Raw genomic sequence first — 27,414 nt, 5'->3', positions numbered from 1 at the left:
TCCGGAGTCCTGGGATCCAGTCCAGGCTCTTTGCTCAGCAGGGAGCCTGGTTCTCCCTCTCCCTCTGTCTACTGGTCCCCCTGCTTGTTCTCTCTCACTGTCTAATAAATCAATAAAATTTTAAGGAAAACAACAACAACAAAGGGGAATCTGTATACAGAGACAGGCACACACTGGAGAAGGATGGTCATGTGATTGCCATGACGCCAAGGAATGCCAAGGACTCCTGAGCCATCAGAGAAGCTCTAAGAGTGAAGAGGTCTCCCCTAGAGCCATCAGAGAGCATGGCCTTGCTGACACCTTGATTTTGGACTTCTGGCCTCAAGAAAAGTGTAGACTTCTGGCCTCAGAAAAACAATATTAAAAACAGAGAAATAAGAAAAAATAATACAGAGGGATCCCATGTGTCATTTGTCCAGTGTCCCCAAGGTGACATCATGCAAAACTATAATACAACTTCATAGTCCTCCTGGACACTTCTGATAGTTGGATTCTGCTCACTTATTTTTGTGATTCCATCTTTGATTGCTTTATACGTTTCAGAAACCATTATTTTATATATTTTTATAGATGATTCTAATATGTGAAGTCCTTTGGGCTCTAAATCCAAGCATCGTTTCTACAGACTGTCACGGGCTGTAGGTTGTATCCTTTAAGTTTTAGTTTAGATTCTGGTTGGTCTTACTCTTTAGAAAACTGAGAGTCAAAATTGGGTATGTTTTCTTTCCTCCAGCGATGTCGTGTGTTGGCTTCTCCTGAGATCTAGGTGTGTAACTGACCCCGGACTACCTGGGCTCCTTTCATAAATCAGGGCTTAATCTGGGATCTCAGTTTCAACACCTCGTCCCCACCCTGCTCTGTACTTGTTCTCAGAGAAAACCCTTCATTCCTGTGCTTAGCAGTCTCACCTCTCAGGTTTTTGCTTACTTTTTAAATTTGCTTTGGGTTTTCAGGTACTTTGTCATTTTCCTTACTTTCTAGGATTCCAGCGATGCAAAAGCTTTGGAATAATGCAAAATATGTTGTTCCACATTGGGAAGCCCCTCTGGTGATCTACTTTGCCACACTGCCAAAAATTCTGTATTTAGTTTGGAGGGGTAGAAGATGTATACCCCAAAATTTGATATGTGGCTACTTGTCCTAGTTGTGTGAAGGTCATAGAAAAAAACACACACTCACATATATAGAAGTTCACAGTAGAAATTCTATGTCCTTTTCTTGAAACCACATCTTGAAGATGGATTATAATGAACCAGCAGTGAAGCATACATGAAAGGTTTAAGACCAGAGAAAGTAGATTGTAGAGAGAAGGGAGTGAGCAGACCCCTCCCCAAAAAAGGATATTGAAACAATAGTTTCAAGGTTAGTTTCCAAATTAGCTTCATTGTGTATAGTTGGATCCCATTTCTGTTCAACTATGTGTAAATGCATAGAAAATTCCTTTGAGGACATATAAAAAAAACCCATGATGGCGGTTATATCTGGAGATTGGGACAAGGTCTAGAAAACAAGGAAGACTGAGTTTTTATTGCAAAACTTTCGTAGTGTTTGGGTTTTATTTTTATAGTGGGTAGACTTTTTATCATGCAAAAAAGCATTGTGTATGAAAACAAAGTATCCTTTATATCTAGGGAAATTAGTTTTGAAAGAAAATGTTTTAAAAGATGCTGAAAACATAATTTAAAAATAGTAACTTAAAGTAATCTACATAAAAATCTTGGATCTTGGATTTTTTTCAGAAAGTTAAATTGGTGTGGCTAAGTATCCTAAGTTATGTTTTTTAAACATGAGGAGTCAAAAGATAGTTTTTTATTCCTGTCAGTTTTCAGAAATACATATTAAAGGATGATTCTGAAAAACTTAAAGGCAATTGTTAGTACATTTTTTAAAAATAAAGAGAGAGCAGAGGTGCCTGGCTGGCTCAGTCCGTACTGCATGCAACTCTTGATCTCAGGGTTGTGAGTTCAAGCCCTGCATTTGGTGTGGAGCCTACTTAAAAACAAACACACAGGAACAAATAAAAATATTTAAAACAAGAGAAAACAATATGCATTACTGAAGGACCTAAAAGCAAAAAAGGCACAGTTCAAATAGCAAAAACCAAAACCAAACAAAATTAAGAAATTAATTAAGAGGTATTACAAGGAATCAAATAATATGCTAGAAGATTAAATTTACCAGTCGTCATCAAAATAACTGACCCAATGTCATTGAATTATAATTCCCCATTTAGAGACAGACTGCTATGGGACCAAAATCTAACATAATGCTATTTTCAGCAATCATACAAATCATACAAAATATTACAAAAATTAAGAACAATATAGGCAAAGATATATGAGGCAAATGCAATAAGAATAATATTAATATCTAAGTAGAATTGGAAACGAAAAGCACTATGTTGGATAAAGTCATTTCATATTCTGGAATTTGATTGAGAACAAATAATGGCCAACATATATTGAGTGCTTGCCAGGCTCACAATAGCGAACAGTAAACTGTGATCCCCATTTTACATACAAGGAAACTGAGGCAGAGTGTGGCTTCTCAGTCAAGTGCCCAAGGTCCCACTGTCAGTATGGTTAGAGTTAGCCCTCAACGAGGCATTCTGGTTCCAGAATAAAAGCCTCAAAGCTTTGGTACAGAATACAACATAACAGAATATATAAAATAAAAGCCATTTAAAGAAAAGTTTATTTTTTTAGTAATCTACACCCAACATGGGACTTGAACACTCTAACCCTGAGATCAAGAGTTGCATGCTTTTCCAGTTGAGCTAGCCAGGTGCCTCAAGATAAAAGCTATTTAAAATACTTTTAATTTATTTATTTGAGAGAGAGAGAGAAAGAGAGTGCCACAAGTGGGGGGAGGAGCAGAGGGAGAAGTAGGCTCCCCACTGAGTAGGGAGCCCGATGTGAGGCTCAATCCCAGGACCCTGAGACCATGACCTGAGCTTAACCCACTGAGACATCCAGATGTCCCTTGATAAAAGTTATTTTTAAACAAACTCATAAATTGTGGAGTATTTTTCAAAAGTTTTTACTTATTTTTTTTTTAGAACTCTCTATACCCAACATGGGGTTTGAACTCATGATGATCAAGGGTCTTATGCTCCTCCAGAGCTTGCCAGGTGCCCCAGACTGTGGAAGATTTCATTATGCTTCCCAGACTTTGAAAAATCTGGGTAAGGATAAATAAGATAAAAAATGAAAAAGAAACACTTAAGTAACCTTTTAGTCTACTTGTTTTTTCCCCCTCAAAAATAAGCAATTTAGGGGCGCCTGGGTGGCTCAGTGGGTTAAAGCCTCTGCCTTCGGCTCAGGTCATGATCCCAGGGTCCTGGGATTGAGCCCCGCATCAGGCTCTCTGCTCAGCAGGGAGCCTGCTTCCTTCTCTCTCTCTGCCTGCATCTCTGCCTACTTGTGATCTCTGTCTGTCAAAGCGGGAAGCCTGCTTCTACCTCTTTCTCTGCCTGCCTCTCTGCCTACTTGTGATCTCTCTCTGTCAAATAAATAAATAAAATCTTAAAAAAAAGAAAAGGTATTAGAATGGGTAAGTGAAAGTAAGCCAATTAATAATATAGGACAAAACGAGATAACTTTAAAATCTGGTATTATGGAAAGTAATTTAATGTGTTTTCTTCCCAACTTTTTTTTTTCAAAATACTAAAATGAAGACAGTATTACATTAGCTAGAGTATAAACTTAATAGTTAAGAAAAAAATGGACTTCTAAAACTTTCCTGAAAATTAAACATATATGTTTCACTATGGTCTTTTATTTTAAAAAGTCTATCATATGAAAATAGGATAATGTCACATTTTGTCAAGAAGCATCGATTTATATTTGTGATTAGCAGGGATGAACTTAATAATGGAACTAATTTTTCTCCGTATCACACAATGAACTCTGCAGAGTGGAAATGGGGTGCCACATTGTGATTTGATATTATTAAATTGCAGTTAGAGAAACTGTTACGATGCCGAAAAAATAAGGCTGGCATTTTTGTCAGTTTAGTGAGCTAAACAATAATGAGATTTACCTTTCTTCACAGGTTGGAAGGTCTTCTCTTCTGAGTTCATGGGAGGGCCTCCTGGGTCTCTGTTCTTCTTGGTTTCTAACAGTAAGACTGCATGAAACAAGACATTTCCATGTCAGTTGAGACCATTCTGCATCGAATATTTTAAATGGAACTCCAGATCACCATGTAGAATTTCTTTCTTTTCTTGAAAAAAATTGACCCTGACTGGTTTTCTTAAGAAAACTGAAAGTAGGGATCCTGGGTGACTCAGTTGGTTAAGCATCTGCCTTCAACTCAGGTCATTATCTCGGGGTCCTGGGATGGAGCCCTGTTGTGCTGCCTGCTCAGCGGGGAGTCGGCTTCTCTCTCTCTCTCTCTCTCTGCCTCTGCCCCCCACTTGTGCTCACTCTCTCTCAAATAAATAAATAATATTTTAAAAAAACCAGAAGTATGATGCTAAAATATTAACAGAATAAATTATAATATTATGGTCTACACTAGTTGAGGGAGAGTTTACATTTAAATTAATAGGTTTTTTTTTTTTTTTAACTTTATGTATTTGACAGAGCGAGAGAACAAAAACAGGCGAAGCATCAGGCAGAGGGAGAAGCAGGCTCCCTGCTTAGCAGGGAGCCTGATGTGGGGCTCAACCCCAGGACCCTGGGATCATGACCTGAGCCAAAGGTAGACGCTTAACGACCAAGCCACCCAGGTGCCCTCATTAATAGTAATTTTCATAAAAACATGTCCATTAGAAAGTAATAAAAAGGTCAGGTTATCAGGGATGTTTTGGGTTTTCATCTCATTTCTGCACCTTGAAAAAAAGTGTGCATTCTCTAGGCAAAATGTGTTTGTGTTTCCAATCCAATGGAGGTTTTAAATATTTATAGGTATACTTGGAAAAAGTGTTAGAGGAAAGCATACAAACAAAATTTATTGTATTATTCAGGAGACTTTAAATTTCCTTGTATACGTCTTATACATCTCTTTGTACACTTACTCCAAGTGTTTGTGTTGTTATTGCAAATGCAGTTTTCATCTCATCTCCTAACTGGTTCCTGTTTGTACATATCAAGGCTATTACTTTACTGAGCATTATTTATACATCAGGAAGTTACCTGTTTAAAGTGTACAATTTAGTGGTTTGTAGCATATTCAAAGGGATGTACAACCTTCACTACAATCTAACTTCAGAACGTTTTCATCACTCTGAAAGGAAGGCCCAAAGAGCAGCTCCTCCCCATCACCCCTGTATCCCACGTCCTCCCGCCCCAGAGACACGCTAACGGACTTCTTGTCTCTATAGACACGCTTCTTCTGAATGCTAGAGCGCGTGGTCTTTGGTGGCTGCCCTCTGTCACCCAGCATCATGGTTTGATGTTTCATTCATGTTGTAGTGGGTGTATCAGTACTTCGTTACTTTTTGCAGCTTAATAACATTCCCTTGTGTGGATATGTGACAATTTGTTATCCATCCATCAGCTGATGAACATTTAGGTTATTTGCACTCTTTGGCTATTTACAAATAATTCTGCTGTGCACGGTCATGTACCAGTTTTTTTTTTTTTTCTGTGGACGTTTGTTTTTATTTCTCTTGGGTAGACACTTCGGAGTGGAAATGCTTTCCTAGGGTAACTCTATTTTTAACATTTTGAGGAGGGTGCATATTGTTTTCCAAAGCAGTTGTACCATGTTATATTCCTACCAGGAATGCTGGAAGACTCAGTTTCTTGACATCCTTGCCAACACTTGTGTCTGTCTTTCTTATTCTTACCATCTGGGGGAGGGGGTAAGCGGTGGTATCTCATTGTGCTTTTAATTTGCATTTTGCTAATGGCTAAAATAGTTTTTCATGTGTTTATTTGCTCTTTATATGTTTTCTTTGGAGACCTGTCCGCTCAGATCTTTTACCTACTTTTATATTTATTTATTATTAATTTTTTTAATGTTTCAACTTCACAATATGTTATTTATTTTTTGTTTATTATTAACATATAATGTATTATTTGCCCCAGGGGTACAGGTCCATGAATCATCAGGTTTATACATTTCACAGCACTTATCATAGCACATACCCTCCCCAATGTCCATCCCCCAGCCACCCCATCCCTCCCATCCCCCTCCCCCCAGCAACCCTGTTTGTTTTGTGAGATTAAGTCTCTTATGGTTTGTCTCCCTCCCTGGCCCCATCTTGTTTCATTTTTCCCTCCCTGCCCGTGACGACCGCCCCCCCTTAAAGATTTTTTTTTTTAATTTTTAAAAAAATTTATTTTTTATTTATTTTCAGCATAACAGTATTCATTATTTTTGCACCACACCCAGTGCTCCATGCAATCTGTGCCCTCTATAATACCCACCACCTGGTTCCCCCAACCTCCCACCCTCTGCCCCTTCAAAACCCTCAGGTTGTTTTTCAGAGTCCATAGTCTCTCATGGTTCACCTCCCCTTCCAATTTCCCACAACTCCCCTCTCCTAACTCCCCATCTCCTCCATGCTATTTGTTATACTCCACAAATAAGTGAAACCATATGATAATTGACTCTCTCTGCTTGGCTTATTTCACTCAGCATAATCTCTTCCAGTCCCATCCATGTTGCTACAAAAGTTGGGTATTCGTCCTTTCTGATGGAGGCATAATACTCCATAGTGTATATGGACCACATCTTCCTTATCCATTCATCCATTGAAGGGCATCTTGGTTCTTTCCATAGTTTGGCGACCGTGGCCATTGCTGCTATAAACATTGGGGTACAGGTGGCCCTTCTTTTCATGACATCTTTATTTGTTTATATGACAGAATACGCAAGGGGGGGCAGTAGGCAGAATGAAGGAGAAACAGGCTCCCTGGGATCATGACCTCAGCTGAAGGCAGATGCTTAACTGCCTGAGCCATGCAGATGCCCCCCTATTATTTTTAGTTTAATTTAATTTAAATGTCTTTAAATTTTTAATTTTTAAAGTATTTTATTTATTTATTTGAGAGAGACATAGATAGCAAGAGAGAGTATAGGCAGGGAAGAGAGGGAGAAGCAGGCTCCCCTCTGAGCAGGGAGCCTGATGTGACTTGGGGCTTGATCCCAGGACACTGGATCATGACCTGAGCCGAAGGCAGACGCTTAACTGACTGATCCACCCAGGCACCCTGAAATGTCTTAAAAAAAAAAAAAAAGATTTATCTATTTATCTGAGAGAGAGAGAGAGAGAGAGCAGGGGTGGGCAGGGACAGAGGGAGATAGGATCTTAAGCAGACTGCCCACCAAGCACAGAGCCCTACTCGTGGCTTAATCTCACAATCCTGAGATCATGACCTGAGCCAAATCAAGAGTCAGATGCTCAACTGACTGAGCCATCCAGGTGCCCCTCTTTTGCCTACTTATAAACTGGTTTGTCTTTTTATTTTTGAATTGTAAGAGTTCTTTATATTCTGAAGACTATTCTTTTTTTACACTAGTATTATATCTTTCTTCATATTGAATTCTTGTGTATTTGCATTAATTTAGCGACTGTTCCTTTGGGATTTCCAGGTCTCCTCTCATATGTTCTGCAGATAGGGAGAGTCTTAGCACTTCTCTTCTGAATCTTACGGTTATTTTCTCTTGTCCAGCTGCACCAATGTTAGTGCAATCTTAGCTAGTGCAATGTTAAGCCATAGGGGAGAGCATAGACATCCTTGCCTTGTTCTTGTTTTCAGGAGAAATGCTTTTAGTTCCCCATTAATTTCAAAATGGATTTTTACTATTGGATATTTGAGTTTGCTTTATCTGACTATTGTTCCTGTACTCTTTTCTATTCCTTTTATTATATCTTTCCTTTCCACTCTTTCCACCATTTTATGAGTCATTCAGCCTAGTTTTAGCACGTTTGCTTTATGGATTTTCAGTAATTGTGCGTGTGCACGCGCAGCTGTTTTTCGTTAATGCAAAGTCATTAGAAATGCAAGAACTCTTCTGACTTGTTGCTTTCATGATGCCAGTTTCAGTAAATAATGGTTTCTTGAAACAAAAACTTGAGAGGCATCTGTAGGGTGTTCTCACTGTAGGAGCATAAATACTGCTTGACTTCTTAGGCTTCTTTTGTAAGCAGAAAACATCAATACACAATGGGTATGAAAAATCAAAGAGAAAAAGAAAGGATGAATTTGAAACAAGATGTCTAAGAGAACTGGAATTAAACAATGCAATCTTTATTTAAACTTTGACATGTTTTCCATGTCTTATTTTTTAAAAGTAGGAATATTTCTCAATGAGATACTCTGTTCTTAAAAAAGTGAAAAATATATTTTGTGTCAAGCTTTTAACCTGAGTGTATTGTTATTGTTACATAGAACAAGAAAACATTGCTGGAAGCCACAATAGTTGTTCACTATGTTTAAGAGCCGTTCAGTAAAAGGAGCCCCATGGTTAGGTATATTTTGGTAAAATTTTGAGCTACAAAGAGGAAACAATTCTTCAATCTTCTAGAAAGGAAAAAAAGTTTAGTTTTAAGAAATCAAGCACCTGCATGACTTCTTTGATAAAATGAAATGCCAGAAGGCTATGAAGCAGAATTTCGAGAAAGATAATACAAGGGTTTAGAAAACACATTGCCCTTTTCTTTTCTTAAAAATTGTCTCTATTATGTATTATCAACACGGATAAGTCTCAAAAGCATGCTGAGAAAAAGAAAATCAAGGAGAGTAAACACTGAAACAGTTAAAGTTTGCTGTGTACTTTTTTTTTTTTTTGGAAGATTTTATTTATTTGTTTATATATTTGAGAGAGAGAGGGGCGGGAAGGGGCAGAGGGAAAGGGGAGAAAGAATTCTAAGCAGACTCCCACACTGAGCCTGGAGCCTGATGCGGGGTTTAATCCCACAACACTGAGATCATGACCTAAGCCAAAATCAACAGTTGGACGCCTGACTGAGCCACCCAGGCACCCCACAATTTTTTTTCCCCTCCAGCACATGCATTTAAGTGCTATATGCTATTGCATTCCATAACTACACTGCAATATATTTATCCATTCTCTGTTCATGAATTTTAAGGACATTTTCAATTTTTCTCAATCAGATTAATACTTCATTTTTTTCTTCCTCAAGTACACCCTTTCTTTTAGGGAAGGTCTGAGACAGTTACCTCTCTTGGCCTTTGGATGTCTGAAAATGTCTTGTTTTACCCCCGCCCTTGAATTAATAGTTTGACTTAGTTTTCCATTACTTTTCTCCAGTTCTTTGAAGATAATGCTCTATTGTGTTCTTTTAATTGAAGTCCAATGAACATAACAGTGTTATGTTAGTTTCAGTGTACAATATAACAATTCAACATTGTTTCCCATTGCTCTGTTATCTGTTAAGTACACACACAATATGTGCTGCAGAAGTGTTGGCTAGGATGATGGTGTCTAAGCACAGCTCCATGGTTCAGTCACCACAGTTGGTGCCAGTAGAAGGAGCCTCCTCTGGAAACAGCATGGCACCACCTGCTGTGCCCACACCATCAGTCCCGTACATTGTTCAGGCTACAATCTCAGCCTCTTGTGTCTCTCTGAGGTAGCAGAGAAGGGAGGGTGACCAGTCACCCAGTCAACAGGTGTCTTCCCAGCACTAGGATATCTCTGCCCATCTCTCACACAATCATCTCTAATCATCTCACTGAAACTGATTAGTGGAGTGAAAGACTGGAAGAGGGGCCAAAATGAAATCCTGTCACGCCTGGTGGATATCCTCCTGGTCTACGGTGGATCCTGGACAGCTGCATGTGTAAGGTGTACCCAAACAGGCTTCTCCTCTGGCTTCCTGCCAAGTCCTCTATGTTCCTACTTGGGGCTGAAGCCTTGCCGGGAGTGCCAGACCACTTGCCTCCTGCCAGCCCCATGTCCCTCATATTCCCACTTGCCGCCTGGGGTTTTGCTCTGAACAGGGCAACCACCCACTATCAGGACTCCATCAGTTGTCAGAGTGTTGTATTGCTGGGTCTCGTCCACCAGACTGGAACTTCCTGGAAGTTAACCGTAGCACAAATCAAGCAAGAGACCAAATTTTCTTGGACATTTCATGTCAGCCTCCACCTGCCTCACCCCCATTCTAATAGTCCTGTCACTGTTCTTGATAGCGGCACTATCACCTTGTGGTCTTCTCTACTGTGGAGTGAGGTCTTGGTCCAACTTGTGGTCAAGCCTACATAAATATACAATAACTTAATTGCCTAAAGTCAGGCACACATTTGGGGGGCGCTAAGCACTTTCCGTAGCCAAGATTTCAGAAATGCCACCTAATGTTCTTATGATGTAAACTCTATACATTTCTCCAGACCTTTGACAGTGACTCGAAGGGTCAAGAATATCTTCCGTTCAAGTTGTGTATCTATCTTTTGAAGCAAAGATTATGTATCTTCCTGTACTGGTAAGTTACCCTATCATTTTATATTCTTCAGTTAAGAATATATTTTGACATTTCTCTTTATGAAAACATGAAACTAATAAAAGCAAAGCTGAAGGTAAAATCCAGGTGCCCTCCACTTTACTTCAATATTTAAGACCCACCTTAAATTCTATGTCCTCTACAAAGCCTTTATTACCAAGTAGCTTCCTTGAGTTCAGTCCTTTCTAACCATCTAAGTTATTGTTTCTGCCCAAATATTAATATTCAATCGCCAATGGCCATGGACTCTTCTTTAGTTGTTTAACACACAAACATGATGCCAGGGATTTGAATAGAAGTCCCTTGAGAGCTGGAATACAGAGCCCCTCGTGTGTGTGTGCGTGTTATGTGCATGTGCATGCATGAGTGTGTGTGTGTGTATTTGCTGTTGTACTTCACAGATTCCAAATCAGTGTTAGACGTATAGTAGTCATTTAAAAAACATGCATGTGGCATCTGGGTGGCTCAGTCAGTTCAGCACCCAACTCTTGGTTTCGGCTCATGTCATGAACTCAGGGTTGGGAGTCCGAGTCCCATGCTGGGCTCCACACTCAGCATGGAGTCTGCTTGAGATTCCCTCTCCTCCTCCCTTTGCCCCTCCTACTCATGCTCTTTCTCTTTCTCTAATAAATAAATATTTAAAAAAATAAAATGAAAAACACGTATTGAGTTAATCACAAGCTGGCCCTACTCCAGGGTGCCCTTTGCCAGTCAGGAGGACATGACTGAGAAAAGCCCCAACCTTACCAGGAACAGCTGCAGCAGCAGCACCAGCAAAAGCAGCAGGCGTTGGACCCGCGGTCCCCTGCTCCGGGCTGGTCTGGCATGGAGCCGGTGGTCTCCTGGGGTGCAGGCATCTGCCGTTTCCGCATCTCCGTCTGCTCAGATCTCATGGGCTGCAACAGGGCGAGCAAAAGAGGAGGCTGTTACCACCACACAAAGCCAGAGAGTCGGTTGTCTGGATCGCAGAGAAGACAAAATTCTGACTCTCTCCAAATCATTTCTGAGAATTCTGGCAAAATTTGGTACTTATTCATTTCTATAGCCAACATCTCATGCCGGCATTGTGAATAAAGGGGCGAGTGCAGGGGTCCCTATTCTAAGGCAGTTCCAGGTCAGGAGAGGACTCAAACACTGACATCACCTACATGAGGCCATCATGGTGATGGCTATGATGAGGGCATTTTGCAGCCCTCAAATGTCCCTTTTGATGTCCCTTCTGGGCTCAACGGCCAGGGAGCAGTCCCAGGTGAGAGCTGAATTAAGGATGCCCACAAGGCATGACAGTGTGAGCACTGTGGACCAGCGCATGCATATGGGAGGAAGCCAGGCCAAGATGGCAGGCATGTTAATAAGGCTGTAAGAGGAAATATCCCGAGAGGGAGGATGGAAGTCCTGGGAGGCCACTGGCTTCTGAGACCCTACTGACAGGTTCAAGTCTTAACAAGCTGTGAAACTCTGAAGAAGATACCCCACTGCGATATGTGCAAAGCACCTAGACCCTACCTGCTACTTAGTTTTTGCTCCGTTAGTCCCAGGAAGCAAGGGAGGGCTAGGGACCGAAGCTCTGCTCTGGTCCTGCCTTCTGCAGGAGCACCCCCACCCCCGCCCCGCCCCGCCCCGGCCTACTTCAGTGGACAGTAAGCCATGGCAAACAAGGTCTACATCCTTCACCCTGTCCTTCTCCTGAGGACCACAAGAGAGAAGCATAAAAGCAATGTAAGAATGAGAAATTGCCAAGTGAACTTTTCCATTTGAGGCTGTCATTCAGATGTTGGTGAAGTAAAAGCAAAAAATAAAAATACCAAAGCTACATTAAAGAACCTTAGATGGGATTTTGGGATTAAATTCTGGATGTATTCTTCTGTTCCAACATTAGATTGATCTCTTCCTACTATTACCAATTATTATAGTCTATTGGACTTTTTTTTTTTTTTTAAGATTTTATTTATTTGTCAGAGAGAGAGAGAATGAGTGCGGGGAGTGGGAGGCAGAGAAGGAGAAGCAGACTCCCTACTGGACCTTGGAGCCGATGCAGGGCTTGGTCCCAGGACGCTGGGATCATGACCTGAGCCAAAGGCAGACGATTAATGGACCGAGCCTCCCAGGTGTCCCTGGACTTTGCTTTAATGATCACAGTTTTCGTATATGTGTTTATATTGGGTAGGCAAAGTTCTCTAAACAAATTTAAAAAAACTGGTATTGGCTGTTCATGTCTGTTTTCTCATCCAGCTGAATTTTGCAATCAGCTTTTCAAGGTCCAGAAATACCACGTTGGGCTTTTGAGTAGGATCACATTGAACTTAAAGGTCTATTTATGAGAAATGAGATCAGTTTGAGTACCTGCCAAATCAGGGCGACTCTTCTGGAGTAGCTCTTTTAATTATCCCAGGATGTAGTTCCAGGACTGCAAGAGAGACGCAGCCAAGTGTTTACCATCCTTTCATCCACAGCCGGAACAACGCTCACAACTCCCAACCACAGTGCCCAGCCTGATGAGTCCAGGATGCCTGCACTGAGGTGGCTCACTTGTTCAAAGGGTGGAGACAGAGACAGTTGTCCAGCTCAAAGCCACGTTTTATGGGCACCATGAGGAGACATGCCCCTTTTAATGCCCCTGGGGTAGAAACCTGGGGCTCCTCTAGGCATCTGTGGCATTGCAGCAGAGAGAGACTGACAGTGGTTTTCCTTCATTCAGGACACTGAGGGACAAGGACAAGCCAGCACAGGCTCTAAACAGAGGTGCTGGGAGAAGGAGATACCCCAGCTAATTATTTTCTAAGAGATACTGATGCAACTTGCCTCATTAAAAAGGAAAAAAAAAATCCCAACAGCTTCCCAGAAGGAAGGATTGTAACGTGGTAACGTCAATGGGTTTCAAGGGACTACTCTTCCAACATCTTTGCAACACTGGGGTTTCCCGATCAGTACATGAACTGTGTGTTCATCGAGAGCCTGCCTCTCTGTAGATTCTAAAGACTTTCCTCAAACAGGTCTTGCATATTTTTGATAGATTTATTCCTAAGTATTTTATAGATTTGTTTTTGTTGCTATTGTAAATACTTCCCCGCTTCAAGGTTTTAAGTAGTTATTTTAGTGTATAGGAAGGCTAAGGGTACTGTATCTGGCCTCCCTGTTGAATTCCTGAATTAATTGTAGTAGTCCTTCTGCTGATCCTCTTGGGTTTTCTAGGTGGACGACCATAGAGTCTATAAATAGTCACGCCTGTCTGTTTACTTTCTGTACCTTTCCAAGTCCAAGATCCTTCCTCTCCTTGGTCTAATTTCACTGGCCACATAAATATCCAAAAGTAACAGTACTTTTAGGTACCTTTCACTTCTTCATGACTTTAATAAGAAGACTTGATGGCACTTTGCCCATATGTGGAATATGTGCTGGAGGTTTCTGGGAGAAGATAATTTTACAGAGCTAAGCATATTTTTTCTGTTAGTTACACAGCGCAGAATAAGCTGTGCCTCCTAATCTTATTATTTATTTATTTTGCTGAGAAAGAGTATGGGGGGGGGCAGAAGGCGCAGGAAAGAGAACCTCAAGCTGACCCAAGTTCAGCGTGGAGTCTGATGCAGGGCTCCATCCTGACCTGGACCAAAACCAAGAGTCAGCTGCCCAACGGACTGAGCCGCCCAGGAGTCATTTCTCCCTCCGCTTATCCTTTTAGTTAACATATTTTATTTGCTTGTATACACCTCATGTCTGTAAATCCTGGAAAGACTTAATGATTTTTTTTTTTAAAAGATTTTATTTATTTATTTGACAGAGAGAAATCACAAGTAGTCAGAGAGGCAGGCAGAGAGAGAGAGAGAGGGAAGCAGGCTCCCTGATGAGCAAAGAGCCCAATGCGGGACTCGATCCCAGGACCCTGAGATCATGACCTGAGCCAAAGGCAGCGGCTTAACCCACTGAGCCACCCAGGCGCCCCCAAGACTTAATGATTTAGTGAGCAAACTCTGAGAGAATGTCATGGGGTTGCCCATGACTAAAGACAGCCTTCAGAAATCAAAGGCAAATGACATCAAAGTCTGTTCTTACACATTTTTGAAAACAGCTCTGTTGAGATGCAAGAAACATACAGTCTGCACATACTGCTTAAAGTGTGTAATTTGGTACGCTTTGGCATGTGCATACCTGCGAGCTACTACTACAGTCATAAGCACATCATGAACCACACGTTTCCTCACACCCCTTGGGAATCCGTCCATCAGGCCCCTTTCTCCTGCTCCTGCCTGTTCTCAACCATCACTGATCTACTTTCTCCCACCGTACGTTAATTTGCATTTGTTAAGAATTTTATACAAATGGGATCTTTTTTGTTTGGCTTCCTTCACTCAGCACGATTATTTCATGATGGTTATGTGTATCAATCCTTCATCCCTTTTTTAAACTTCTGAGCAGCATTCCATTGTCTAGATGTACACAATTTGCTCATCCTTGCGCCTGTTGCTGGCCTTACACCTTACTGATGGTTCCTGAAAGAATTACATATATATAAAAGGCATTGTCTTTTTCTTTTTAGATTTTATTTATTTGACAGAGATCACAAGTAGGCAGAGAGGCAGGCAGAGGGAGGGGGGGAAGCAGTCTCCCCGTGGAGCAGAGAGCCTGATACAGGGCTTGATCCCAAGACCTCGGGATCATGACCTGAGCCGAAGGCAGCAGCTTAACCCACTGAGCCACCCAGGCGCCCCATTGTCTTCTTTTGAACACAGAAGTCTTTTATCAGGTGAGAGGTGCATGTGGCTGTGATTGTATTAAAAATTTACAGCACTGTATACAGTTGTGATGTTTCTAGTTTGCTCTTCCACATTGAATAATGCTTGATGATTATGTTCTTTTGGTATTTCTTGGACTAGACATGGTTGTTAACTTTTTTTTTTCACTTAAAATTCCTCCCTTCTTTTCTCAGAATTTCATGTTTCAATTCATCTTTATAGAGTTTCAACTTAGCTTCATAATCTACTTAATTTTTCTTCTGTTCAACATTAGAATTTCTTGTATGGTTTCTTGGAAACCTTACATGTGGTTCGTTAACATGGACATCTTGAATTATTTAAAACTTTGGGTAAACAAGAAATATATGCTATTCCTATAAAATCTACAAGCAACCTATCTCCTCTCATTTCCAATCTTTTTAAATGAATAGAGATGGTTTTTACTCAGTTACTAGGTGCTGGAGGGCTCAGTGGACAGAGTAGTTAGTCTTGATGATTTATGCCCTGCTGAGCCATGGTGGAATAGGAGAGCACGAGAAAAGGCAAAAAATGTTAATAAAAGCTGAATATTAAATATTAGCAAAATGTTGATAATTGTTGGAAGTTGTGTCATTAACGCGTGGACTTTGTTATACCTTCCTCTCTACAATTTTTTTTTCTTTGACAGCAAGGGCGCAAGCTGAGGGGAGGGAGAGAGAATGGAGCCCTGAGATCATGACCTGAGCTAAAATCAGGAGTTGGATGTTTAACCGACTGAACCCCCAGGTGCTCCCTTCCACTGTACACTTAGAAATGTTTGAAAATCTTCTTTAAAGTTTTTAAAATGTTGAATTCTATCAGTTAAAAAGTCTATTGAGAATATGAATCTATTAAGAATATGAATCTTCTTCTTTGAATAATGAATGAAGTAAATTAATGAATTTCTTAATTTTGAATCACCTTTACCTTACTAAGTAAACTCTTCCTCAGTTTAAAAGATGGTTATTCTTGGGGCGCCTGGGTGGCTCAGTGGTTTAAGCCTCTGCCTTCCGCTTAGGTCATGGTCCTGGGGTCCTGGGATCCAGCCCCGCGTTGGGCTCTGCTCAGCGGGAAGCCTGCTTCCCCTCCCCCCTCCCTCTGCCTGCCTCTCTGCTTACTTGTGATCTCTGTCAAATAAATAAATAAAATCTTAAAAAAAGATGGTTATTCTTTTATTATACTGCTGAGATAAATTTGATAAAACTTATAAGGAGTTTTTAAAAAATCAATCTTTTTTTAAGATTAGAGATTTAATTAACTAATATATTTGCAAGAGAGAGGGAGAGAGAGTTGGGGGTAGTCAGAGAGGGAGAAGACGGGAGAGAATCTGAAACAGACTCCATGGAGCTGATACGGGGCTTGATCACATGACCTAGAGCACAACTTGAGCAGAAACCAAGAGTTAGATGCCCAGCTGACTCAGACACCCAAGCACCCCTATCTATATTAGGAAATTATTTTTGTCAGTCCTGAAGATTTATAGAATTTGCCTGTAAAATTACTGAAATCTCTGGCTTGTTGACTATGTTTTCAATTCCTTCTTTCATTTCTGTTCTTCCTTTCTTCCTTTCCTTGAGTCAGTATGGTATTTTTTTCATCTCCTGTAAAAAAAAATCCGTTTCATCTAGTTTGCAAATTTCTGAAAATCATTATTAATAGTCATCACTGTCAGAATGTAATGCTTTTAATTACTGCCTGCTTGTTTAAAAGACAATTGTGTGATTGCTTATGGGAGAGTAACATATTTAATGTTACAAAATAACATTGTTATTACATAATTATATTACATAAATTTATTAATACAAATATATTTGTTATTACATAAATATATTACAATATTTATGTTACAAATACTTGTAGAGACTTAATTTTTTAATGTGATAGCTAATATGAGGCCTAAAAACATGTATTATAAAGATTTTATTTATCTATTTGTCAGAGAGAGACAGAGAGTGCACAAGCAGGGGGAGATGCAGAGGGAGGGGGAAAAGCACACTCCGCTGAGCAAGGAGCCCGAGGGTGGGGTGCGATCCCAGAATCATGACCATAGCTGAAGGCAGATGCTTAACCCACTGGGCCACCCAGGCGTCCCTAAAAACGTATATGGGATGAATGCCACACGTTTTAAAGATTTTTAAAATATGCCATTGGTATGTATCAGCTCAGCTAGTCCTTTTATACACTGGTGTCTGATTAGCCAAACTAGCTTCACATATCTTTTTTCCTTTGCCATCACCATATCTGTGGGAGAACTCTGCACACATTTAAATTCCATTAATTCTCTCTAAATAACATGAAATAGGTGCTTCTTTATCTTTGCTATTGTTTTCCTTCTGAGGTGAGTATCGGGCATGGACTGCTAGGTATCACTTCGATGTCTGTTGGGATGTCACATGCATAACGAACGAGCCAGTAACTGGCTGCCTTTGCTTGAGGCGTTACAGGAATGCAAACCAATGTCAGTGACCTCAGATGCTTTATTCTGTAATTTATGGCATTTAAAGAACAGCCTGAGGAAATGTGAATAACATAGGTTGGCCATTTATTAACTATTCAGATCTTAACCAAAAGATAATCCTACTCAAACATGGCTTTTACCAATTCCTAGGAACCTGGCATTTAAGAGAATTCTTTCAAAGTTTAAGTAAAAGCCAGGGCAAACTCTTAATCTTGATCATACTCTTTTAGTAATTTGGAATCAAAAGGAGTATCTTGTTAGAAAAAACATTTAACCTAACCATAATTAGCTCAGAAAAAAATATTTATTTTCTGGTAAACTTAAACTTGGTGCTTGGATGATCATTAATAGCTATTTATTTTCAGTATAGTTTCCAACCTCTGCAAACAGCCATTTTTGAATTACGCATTAGGAATTTGATGACACATCAAGTCTCCTATGAAAAAAATCTTCTCTCTTAAGGCCCAAGACCTGAGCTCTTGTTAGAATCATAGACAAGGGTATTGATTTATAGGCAAAATGCCAATGAAGGAGAACCAAGAATCTTAGAGGGCATAAATTCAAGACCATTCTGAGCAATTCTTAGAAAATGATCCTACCATCAGGTGACAGTTTGGAACCCTGAAGGTTAAACCAATATATAAGGAAACTAGAGAGGCCAACTTCCCATGAAAGCAAATCCTAAATCCATCTATAGAGCCTCTGACTTCCTTTTTCTTTAACACACCTTGCCTCTTGAAGTATCTCCCCTTTGGGCAGTACTCCACAGTGGATCGCCAGCGTATGAAAATTAATAAAGGGAAACCTCACTAAAAAGGAGTCAGGAGACCAGAAGGGGGAGCTCTCACCCCTTACCAATTGATGTCAATTACAGGAAGAACTGCCAATTACAGACCTCAACAGAAAAATCCTCAACAGGAAAGAACCTCAATTACAGGCCACAACAGGAAAAGATACACACTGCATCTCCTCCAAGAAATCAACTACCCCAGCAACTCAGCCAATGAGAAACCCTCATCATCCTGAACTCTTGCTTTTCTCAAATGGACCTTTTTTCAAAACAACCCCTTCCCAGCTTCCTCCTTTTTATTAAATAACATTTACTCTCCTTTGTTGTGCTAGCCCATGATTTTTTGCTGTGACCTGCCTGTCCTCAGTTACAATCTCTGGTATTCTTGAATAAACCGGTTTTTGCTGGTAAAATAACTTTTATTTTTATCACTGTAAATTTCATGGATTTCTGTTTTCATTTCAATTACTCTTTATCTTTCTCAAAAACTGCTTTTGTTAGTTTTATCCTCACTTCTGGCACTAAGTTCTTGGTTCATTTATTTTCCATCATTACTGTTTTCTAATTAATGCATTTTGGGCTACACATTTTTATCCAATTACTGCTTTGATCTTAACTATGAGTTTTGAATGTGGCATTACTGTTTAATCCAAAGAACTCAGATCAAATTTAAGTTCAGATTTCTTTTTATCCAAGGCTTTTCAGAAACAAGGTCTTAGTTTCTTGACTAACCTGTCACTGGGATACACACACATATATATACATATATATGTATGTGTATATATATATATATATATATATATATATATATATATTTTTTTTTTTTTTCACGGATTAGAAAATGTGGCCTCTATGACTTTTCCACTTTTGAATATATTGAGATTTGGGAGTAAGGATATAGCTTTGCTTACCTTTAGTTTTATGTTTTCCAGAATGGCATATAAAGGAAATCATACGTTGTGTAGCCACTTCTAGAATTTTCCAGTCATTTTCTGAGATCATAATGTCATTGGGATCAAGAACCCATTAGCCTGGTCACTTGCTTCACAGTGGAATCATTACTCCCAGACCAAATGGGGTCTCTCCGATTCTTTACATATTTTGGAAAGACTCTAAATCGTAATACAGATAAGCAGGCTGTCAGCACGTTGAAAACATCATGTGTTTCACAAGAAAGGTGATTTATGAGTGTGAGGAATTGTTATGCCATACCCTCATCTTAGATAAAGAAGAGTGGGAATGGGGTGGGCACAGACCATAGAACGCCTTGCCTCCTCACCACCCGTGAGCTCAATCATCCCCCCTCCCCCACCTCCCACCTTATTTACCAGTTGCAAAAGTAACAGATTTGAGTTTTGCCCTTCCTGTTTTCACATTGAAGGAGTTACAAATGAAGTCCAAATAGGGTGGGAGGTGCAGGTGGAGAACTATCTCTGGTATATGATAGCTTTAGTAATTCCAAATATATCAGCTCTACTAGGTTTACTACAAACGAGGGGGAGACCCTGAGGGTGAGACTTCCTCATACACTACAGGGTGCACGTGAATTATATTTTTTCCCGTCATGCCTTCTATTGGTCTCCCCCCCCGAAAACTTTTTTGAGCCTGTTCAAATGATCAGATCTGTACTTAGGAACAAAGCTCCCTTCCTCGGGAGCCACTTCTGTTCATCTATCCACACTGCTTGCTGAGCTGCCACTGCCAGGGCGCTGAGCTGCGTCAAAAGAATAAGGGGAGGTGAACCATGAGAGACTATGGACTCTGAAAAGCAATCTGAGGGGTTTGAAGGTGTGGGGGGTGGGGGGGGGTGGGGAGGAGGTTGGGGGTACCAGGTGGTGGGTATTAGAGAGGGCACGGATTGCATGGAGCACTGGGTGTGGTGCAAAAATAATGAATACTGTTATGCTGAAAATAAATTTAAAAATAAACTAAAAAAAAAAAAATGGCGGTGATAACTCCAGGAATATTCTCTGTGCTGCCGCCTCAAGAGACACTCTCTTTCCTTGTTCTGCAGTAACAATGCTGAGTAGTTAGCAGAATTTGCTCCTAATCTGACCCTGATTTTGGTCTTTCTGTCTTTTAAGTTTCCCCACCCTGGAACAGCTTTTTCTAACATTATTTCGCCCTGGATGCATGATGAGTTTTCACAGATGCCACCTTTAGGTCTGTATTCTGCACGCCGACCCTGCCACAGGGCAAGCACACCCAAGGTGTCCTCATTGGCCACATGGCAGGCAGCCACGTGTGAGCCTTCTGCAGGAGATGCAGCATTTGTTCTTGGAGTTGGGTGCTCACCTGCGGGGATGGGCGGGGGCAGTGGAGGAACCTAGGATCCGGGTTTCTCTCAGAGGGCACCTGACTTCTGAGGAACTGGAAGAATTCAAGTGAACAGTCTGGGGAAAGGGATTGTTCCAAGTCCTTACACAGGTTGTAGGGAGGTGCATATCAGGTGTGATCAGCACTGGGCTTTCAGAATCTCAAGGGATTTGCTTCTGAGAGTGCTTGGCTTTGAGGGTGGTTAACCCACAGGAAGTCTCCTTCATTCGAGAATCTACACCATGACGTTTGAAAAACAGACCAACTGAAATCAGCCGGGCCCATTCATTCACTCCTGAGCTTCCTGGGTTTAGCTACATCGTCTGAAAACACCAAGAGGTAAAGGTGGCTTTCTCTGACTCATAGAGTCCAAGCTTTGACCCCCAGATCACCTGAGGCTTATTAAGTCACAGCCACGCCCACTGTCTGCCTAAGACTTCCACCTGTTATTCTTAGCCGCCAGGAAATAAGCTGAACCCAGGTCAACAGTGATGTTTCCATTTTGTTTAGCTGGATCCTGAAATAAACCAATTTTAGGGAATGTGGGCACATTATCTTGTGCCACAGTCATCACCAGAAAGAAGTCCAACTCATCCCAGCTCATGAAATATTAATAAAAGCTGGAAGTTACTTGCACTGACTTCTACATAGTCAAATGGACCAGAACTCTAATCAGAGCTGTATCTTCTACTTCTGTGACACAGAGAGCTAACAGTTTTTAGGAGCTCGTGGGGTGGCGGAAGACCTTAGCTCTTCCTCTGTGCAAAACTAGGAGTTTTCAAAAATTTGTCTTTTGATTTTATTGTCTGAATAATTTGGGGGTTATTTTTAGAAAAAGCTGGTTCATTGTTCAAGGAGGGGAAGTCAACTGAAAGCATACTAATAACAATAGGCATTTTAGAATTGTAATTACTTCCAAATGGATGTTTACACATTTCCTCACCTCTTAAAAAAATATGTAAGTATGTTACCATCTGTTTCACAGTGCCTGTGAATGGAAATCTTTACTCTGCTGTTTAAATAGCTGCCACCAAGTTTAAGACCATAATAGTAACATCTTTCTCTTCTTTTCTGCTATTATTAAATGGACGTATTGTGTGACTCAACTTTTATGATTGCCTTTGGGAAATAATAAAAATAGTATGATCTGAAGGGAATTAATCAATTATGCATATTTTAACTTGTTCTTTTTTAATACCAGCCAACAATTAAGGAACATTTTGCAAGTACTGACTGAAATCTTTATCTAGGCTTTCCTTATCCCCAAAACCATGGGGAATTTCTCAAGGAGACTGGAGATAGATGTATTCCCAGTAATAAAGTAGCTCAGGGCACCTTGGAAAGTACTAAATGTGTATTACAAACTTTGTCTGTGGGGCTGCTTTAGGAAATCTCCAGATCATGAAGGAATGTGTCAGGCAATCATTAACGGTTTGCACGAGAATTTCTGCCAGCTTTTTTAGTGCTTCTCAGCAAGGAATGGGCCCTCTTCCAAGAATGCATGAGTAAATCACTGCAAATTATAGAAAAAAACCACAAAAAAAAAAAAACAAAAAACACAGGACAACATATTTGCAACATGGAAAAATTAAAGTCCAAATTCAAACTTATTTCCATGGACAAACCTACCCATTCTCTCCTTCTTCCTGTCTTGGTAAGCAGAGTTGCAGTCTATCCTGTTGAAGAAAGCTTGAAGCCACCCTCCACTCCTCCCACTTCCATCTGGTGGCAAAGCCAAATGAAGTCTCCCCCCCAGGATTCTTTTGTGTCCATCCCCCTTTCTTTCTCCACATGCCTAGGTCCTAGTTAACATCTCTGACCTTGGATCATGAAGAAAGTCTCCACATCAATCATTCGGCCTCTATTCTGGCCTTAGATCATTGAAAAAGGGGTAGCATTCTGGAAGGAGGTGTGAGAGAGTTATCACTGCCCTTCCTCCCTCTGTGGTCTTTCTTTTTTACTCTTCCTTCTAAGGCAGTGTTTTAGGTGTTACTTGGTAGGGAAGCAGTTGCCTTTGGGATGAGTATGCTTTTCCTTGGGAGATACATTTTCATTTTGGATGAAGGTAAGGCTGGGGAACTGAAGAAACACAAGTTATTGGGGATGCCTGGCTGGCTCAGTTGGAAGAACATGTAACTCTTGATCTTTGGGTTGAGTTCAAGCCCCACACTGGGCATAGAGATTACTTAAAAAGAAAAAAGAAGGGTGCCTGGCTGGTTCAGTTGGTTAAGCATCTGACTCTTGATTTTGGCTCAGGTCATGATCTCAAGGTTGTGAGATTGAGCCCGGCATTGGCTCCACACTGGGCATGGAGCCTGCTTGAGATTCTTTCTTTCTCCCTCTCCTTCTGCCTCTCTGCCCCATCTGCCCCTCCCTAAAAAAGGAGAACAACAGGTTTTCTGATGCTGCTTTGGCTTATACTCTGAAGAGCCACGAGAGAAGCACGGACAGTGCTAGGTCATCAGCTAGGTCAGGAGGGTTAGAAACCTGACAATGACTGTGGCTAGAAATTGGGCAGGAATGTGGTCTGCTCCTCACAGTTTCTTATGTGCTATCTCTCAGAGACCTAACTGCTGTGGAAGATGGCTAGGTGGAGAGCAGATGTAGTCAAGAAAAGGTTAATATTAATTCTAGGACTATGTAACTAGCATTCTATGTTAGTCAAATTTGACACATTTTTCTAAACTGATATTTCTTTTCTTATGACAATTGTTGGACATCTCATTTGTTTACCATATCCAAAATATCTTAAAAAGAAACATACATCAAAACATCAATACAGTGATTTTTTTTTCACGATGGCAGGATAGCAGTGCCTAACATACAGGAGGACTAGAAATAATACACATATATTTATATGTGTACATATACACATCTCTATACACACTTACATATATTTTATATATAATGATAACACAATGGCTTAACAAATTAAGCTGCCCATTTTCACGTAGAAGAAATAAGTTGCCAGTGTATGAATGGATTCCATCTGACCCCTCTGTCAAAAATATAAAAATCAGTCATTTTTGTTTTTACATCTAAAGTTTAGCTTTTTGGGGGCGCTTGGGTGGCACAGTTGATTAAATGCCCAACTCTTGGTTTAGGCTCAGGTCATGATCTCGGTGGTGTGGGATTGGGCCCCACATCGGGCTCCACACTCAGTGCAGAGTCTATTTAAGTGTCTCTCTCTTTCCCTCTCTGCTCCTCTCCCCCGCACACTCTCTAAAATAAATACATCTTATTTTAAAAATTATAAGTTCAGCTTTTTCTTAAAAATTTAAAAAGATTTATTTATTTATTTGACTGAGATCATAAGTAGGCAGAGAGGCAGGCAGAGAGAGAAGGAGAAGCAGGCTCCCTGTTGAGCAGAGAGCTGGATACGGGACTCGATCCCGGGACCCCGAGATCATGACCTGAGACGAAGGCAGAGGCTTAACCCACTGAGCCACCCAGGTGCCCTGCTTTTTCTTCATTTTCATAGCAATCCATAACCTAAAATCAGTCTAAGGATACCATGCAGATTTAGCCAACTACTAAAACGGGGAAAGGCACACACGCACACACACACACACACACCCCAGAAGAGGTAAAGTAATGAAGAAAATGCCAAGAATGGTGCTCCTATGGAAAAACCTACATTGCTGACGGGAGCGCACACTGATACAACCCTTTGGACACTCTCATAATCCGTGAAAGCTGACCATGTGCACACCTCTGACCCAGCCACTGCAGCTCCTGGGATCCACTCCCCAGTAAGGCTGCACCAAGAGCATACACTAGGATATTCTTGGATTATGTAGTAACAGGTAATCGCCTAAAACTACTCAAATGTCAACAGTAGAATACGTCAATTGTGCTATATTCATACAACAAGCTATGACTCAGCAATGATCGATCTGTAGTTACCTGGACATGTGGATGAATCGCACCAACAACGCTGAGTAAGAGAAGCCAGGTGAAACAGACCATGCATGACTCCCTTAAGAGAAAAATACAAGCCCCAGCAAAATGGCTGTTCGCTGCGAGGAGTCTGAATAGTGCTTCACCTTGGTGAGGAGGTTTCTGGGAACCTATAATGTGCTGCTGCCGCAATGCAGGTGCAGGTTACAGGGATGTGTTGAGGTGGTGAAAACGTATGTGCACTTCTCTGTTTGTACGGCAGGGTCTTAATGCTAAAATGCGAACAAGGCAGGCTAGAAGACATGGTAAGGGAAGACGGGAGGAACAGAGGTTTATAATTATCCGGATGTCTGTCACCTGCCAGGGCGTCTGACTTCATGAGCCTCCCAGGGAACATGAGGCCGGGGAGCGACGCGCCTGGGAAGTCTTGCCAGCACGAACAGCCTGCACACCAGACTCCACATGCTGGCTTGCCTCCTCTCTCCACTTGAAGTGTTCCTTTTTTGGTTTACTCTTACCACAAGAGGTTTGCCTTGTGCTTTCAGTGTTTTTGACCCGTATGTCAAAGGGCCAGAAAGCATTATGAAGGAAGGAGCTTTTAAAAATGTGTAATAGCACCGGTGTTATACACAACTAACAAATCATGGAACACTGCTTCAAAAATTAATGACATACTGGAGGACATGGGGAGTTAGAGAGGAGAAGGGAGTTGGGGGAAATTGGAAGGGGAGGTGAACCATGAGAGACTATGGACTCTGAAAAACAATCTGAGGGTTTTGAAGTGGCGGGGGTGTGGGAGGTTGGGGTACCAGGTGGTGGGTATTAGAGAGGGCACGGATTGCATAGAGCACTGGGTGTGGTACAAAAACAATGAATACTGTTATGCTGAAAATAAATAAAAAATAAATTAAAAAAATTAATGACATATAATACGGTGGCTAACAGAACATAGTAAATGTGTAATGGTGATTGACATGAGTGTCCCTTTCATACAGAAATCATCCTTCGAAGTTCTTGGCGTCAATCTAGAGCCCAATAAGCACGATCATGGCCTTGTGAAAGATTTCTGTATGTTCCAGCATTGTTGGATATTGTCAACAAGACACTGTGAGAAACGGTAGCAGGGACATGGGCTTCACATTCTTCCTGGGAGCTTGTGTTTCACAGCTTCTCAAATGTGGACAGTATGCGAAGTCTTTGATGATGTAGCAGGAGGGTCAGGCAAAGAATGACCTGATAAAGGGCACGTGGGTGGCTCAGTCAGTTAAGCAACTGCTCAGGTCATGATCTGGGATGGAGGCCCTGCTCAGCGGGGAGTCTGCTTCTCCATCTCCCTCTCCCTTCTCCCCCACCCTGCTCATACTCTCTCAAATAAATAACATCTTAAAAAAAAAAAAAAGAATGACCTGATTAAAAACCAAGGGTAAAAGGTTAAAAATATGACCACATTGTTTGTTTTCAAAGGATTTTCCTGCTGAACTGGTCACACATTTATTGAGTTCCACCTGAAATAGTCTGTGTTGCAGACGGGTGTCCTGTGGGGGGAGCCTGACTATCTCTGCCAAGGGCTCATGTTCTAGGTAGAGAAACACAAAACCATGACAAAATATTGGTGAGATGCTAAAATGGTCAATACCCTATAGCGTGATAAGGGGCTGAGGGCAGGGAAGGTCTCTGAGGATGGGACACCTGAAGTGAGACCAGCGATGTAGTGGTGGGTACACATGGATGCTGGTGGGGTGGCAGTGCTTCCGAGAAGCAACTGCAAATACGAATGATACTGGCCCATCCCCGAACATGCAGGAAGGGTGGTGAATGAGGAAGGGATGGAGGCTGCTGAGGACATGTGAGTCAGGGAGATGAGAATGGGCTAGAGGCCTCAGAGACCAGAGAATTTATGGAGGAGAGCACCAGAATGAGGTAATGGGGGAAGTCACAGGTATGGGTTTCAGGACGAGGTTTCCATGTTGGTGCAGTTGGTCATGGCTGACCCTACAGATGATTGCATAAGTGAGGGCTGAGGTGTAGGAGGGGAAAAGCCTTCTGGAAGTGAGAAATCAAGAAGCTGAGACACCAGAGGGTACCACAGGTCATTTACAGGAATGTTGAAGAAATCAGGAATGAAGACAGGGCCAGCACTGGAGAGAAAATGACGCCCACGTTCTAGAGTCTTCTACCTGAGGGCAGGGGCCAGAGAGTGAGCAGATGACGGAAAGGAGCAGAAGCTGAGGTTCACTCTAAGGACAAGCCTTCAAAAGAAGTATTTTTTTTTTTTTTTTTTAGTTATGGTAAATTTACATAACAAAATTTATCATTTTAACCATTTTTAAGTGTACAGTTCAGTGGCGTTAAGCACACACACACTGCTGTCCAACCATCACCACCATCTGTCTGCAGAATGTTTTCATCTCCAATCTCTGAATTCGTGAAACACTAACTTCCCATCCCCATCTCCCCCAGACCCTGACAACCGCCATTCTATTTTCTGTCTCAAAAAAGATGAGTCGTCTAGGTACCTGGAATAAGTGGGACCACACAGTATTTATCGTTTCACATCTGACTTACTTCACCCAGCATTGCGTCTTCAGGGTTCATCCATGTTGTAGCCCATCTCGGAACTTAAGAGTAGGGTATTTGAGGGAAGAATGTTTTCGAAGTGGCCATAGAGACACCCACTTAACTTCTAAGAATGGAAGTAAGTGGTAGAATTTCAGTGGAAAAATGCCTGCAACTACCAGGGCCGTGGGGGAAAGCACTATCTTTGAGAGTAGCCAGGTTTCCG

General features: G+C 41.2%; 1 protein-coding gene across 6 annotated transcripts in view; it reads right to left on the bottom strand.

Annotated features, from left to right (window-relative positions):
• RGS20 (regulator of G protein signaling 20) overlaps positions 1–27,414 on the bottom strand; it is a 75,482-nt gene that overhangs the window by 5,272 nt on the left and 42,796 nt on the right. For all 6 annotated transcript variants that reach the window (XM_032316079.1, XM_032316074.1, XM_032316077.1 and 3 more), the window contains 2 exons: positions 11,168–11,316; positions 4,042–4,128 (listed from right to left, as the gene is read on the bottom strand). In XM_032316079.1, the coding sequence (XP_032171970.1) occupies positions 4,042–4,128; positions 11,168–11,316 (236 nt within the window). The remainder of the gene's footprint in view (positions 1–4,041; positions 4,129–11,167; positions 11,317–27,414) is intronic.

This window comes from Mustela erminea, chromosome 16 (genome assembly GCF_009829155.1).
Source record: "Mustela erminea isolate mMusErm1 chromosome 16, mMusErm1.Pri, whole genome shotgun sequence".
Classification (NCBI taxonomy): domain Eukaryota; kingdom Metazoa; phylum Chordata; class Mammalia; order Carnivora; family Mustelidae; genus Mustela; species Mustela erminea.
Note: the sequence above shows the minus strand (reverse complement) of the source record. Positions and strands in the feature narration are given on the sequence as shown.